Source organism: Sinocyclocheilus anshuiensis, unplaced genomic scaffold, assembly GCF_001515605.1.
Source record: "Sinocyclocheilus anshuiensis isolate Anshui unplaced genomic scaffold, SAMN03320099.WGS_v1.1 scaffold3153, whole genome shotgun sequence".
Lineage (NCBI taxonomy): Eukaryota > Metazoa > Chordata > Actinopteri > Cypriniformes > Cyprinidae > Sinocyclocheilus > Sinocyclocheilus anshuiensis.
In genome coordinates this window covers 180169-182302 of record NW_015555991.1, presented here as the reverse complement: position 1 = coordinate 182302, position 2134 = coordinate 180169, and the positions used below count along the sequence as shown (strand labels likewise).

Genomic DNA, 2134 nt, shown 5'->3' with positions numbered 1-2134 from the left:
CCTGCTGAAGTCAGTGGTCAGAAGAATCAGGGTTGGGCACTACAAACTCCCTTTTGATTTATGCGTTGCAATTTGAATTAACAGGATGCTGAACTGGGAATGGCAGGAGAGGAATTTACTGAATTGCAATTTAAAGCAGCGCAATCATACATTTTCAGAAGAGAAAGTCCAACGCAGGTTTTGCAGAAAAATATAAGTAGTAATATAACTAAACCTCAGAGACATAGCGTAGCAGAATTGCAACATATGCACACAGCAGTTAAACAATACTTGCTTTTCACTGAAAATGGGTAAAAATTCTGCATAGCAGCAGCTGACACTTTGACATTTATTTTTTATATATAAGTTCCAATGGACAAAAAATTGCATTATATTTTTGCATTATATATAAATCTATATGTCTGGTGATGGCTTGCATGCCCTTAAAGGAACACTCCACTATTTTTGAAAATAGGCTCATTTTCCAACTCCCAGTTAAACAGTTAATTCCGGCGTAATAATCAAGGAACTTTGCTGCCGTACCATGGGTGCAGCAGGCGTAATGTTATTACGCAGCACCTGAAAATAGGCTAACTTCCGTCAACATAACCAACGTGACCGCCTGCTTGCACAGGGAGCGTGCTGGGGACTATTTTCAGGCGCTGCGTAATATCATTGCACCTGCTGCACCCATGGTACGGCAGCAAAGCATTGATTATTACGCCGGAATGAGAGTATAGTTCCTAGCCATATCGGCCTAGAAAATCACAACTTTTCATTTTCCGTCGGTCTTAGTACACGATGTAACTACAGAAGAGTCAAGTTTTAAATAGGAAAAATATAGAAACTCTGGTCATTTTTGAGCGAGATGCTAACGGTCTAATCAGATTCAATGATCTATGCTAAGCTAAGCTAAAAGTGCTACCGCCAGACCCGGAGATCGGCTGAATGGATTCGAAAACGGTAAAACTCAACTGTTTAACTCTAGGGGAGTTGGAAAATGAGCCTATTTTCAAAAATAGTGGAGTGTTCCTTTAACTTTTGAACATTAAAAAACATTAATAAAATTTGAGAGTATTTTTAAAGAACGCAACACTGGACTATTGTTCTCACAGTGAAGCTAATTCAATGAATGCTACAAACATCATTCCAGTTTTTTTCAGCTGTTTCACCAGTATTTTCTTATTTATATGACAACATGTGTTTTAATTAAGTGGTATTAAAATGAATGCATTAAACTTACAATATGCTTTGATATGAATATTTATTGCAGTCTTTATACTCTACTGAAATTTCTAATCTTTTCATGGCTGTATCATGTGTCCTTACTGGCAGTTTTCCCCATATTATACCCCAATGCAAGTTTTGCTTTTTTAACATTTTTATAACTAATGGTTCCTAAATGCATGATATAAAATATCATGACAATAACATAGCAAATACATAGCTTGAGTCTCTGAGGGTTAATTTAGACTGATTGTACCTCTTATTACTAATATTAATTAGTGATGTGGTTCCATTAAGTGACTCCTGATACCTAATCTCTTTTCAGTCCCAGGATGTGTTTATGTTGCCGTCCCCGCTCAGTGTTTGATTGATTGAGTCTGTCTGTGTGTTTTGTGTCAGTGATGCGGTTGGGGAACTCGGCTGAAGCTCTGGAAGCAGCCAAACGCACCGTGCATCTGTCAGACTGTGTGCTGCGGCTCTGCATCACTGTGGCTCATTTGAACAGAGCCATGTATTTTGCCTGTGATAACGTACTGTGGGCCGGCAAAACGGGACTGCTGCCTGAACTGGACCAAAACAAATGGAGCCAGAGGTCGTTTAGGTGAGTTCTAGATTCATTTGTTTTCTTCGCAGAAGTCAACAGATTTTACTAATAGACTTACCAATCTTTGTGTAAAAATAACATCATAATGCTGCCATCTTCCTGAAGTCTTTATTATTTTTTCTGTAATTCGGCTCTGAATCTCAGGTGAAAATTATCATTTCGACTCTCCTCTGCAAAATAGTGGATTACTCCGTAAATACACATCTTTGACATTTAATATTTTGGCTAATATATACAGGTGCATCTCAATAAATTAGAATGTTGTGGAAAAGTTCATTTATTTCAGTAATTCAACTCAAATTGTGAAACTCGTGTATTAAATAA

At 37.6% G+C, this 2134-nt stretch overlaps 1 protein-coding gene across 1 annotated transcript in view; it reads left to right on the top strand.

Annotated features, from left to right (window-relative positions):
• Positions 1 to 2134, top strand: part of LOC107676105 (peroxisomal membrane protein 11B) — a 5212-nt gene that overhangs the window by 1347 nt on the left and 1731 nt on the right. The window contains exon 3 of the mRNA XM_016470631.1: positions 1606 to 1807. Within this exon, the coding sequence (XP_016326117.1) occupies positions 1606 to 1807 (202 nt within the window). The remainder of the gene's footprint in view (positions 1 to 1605; positions 1808 to 2134) is intronic.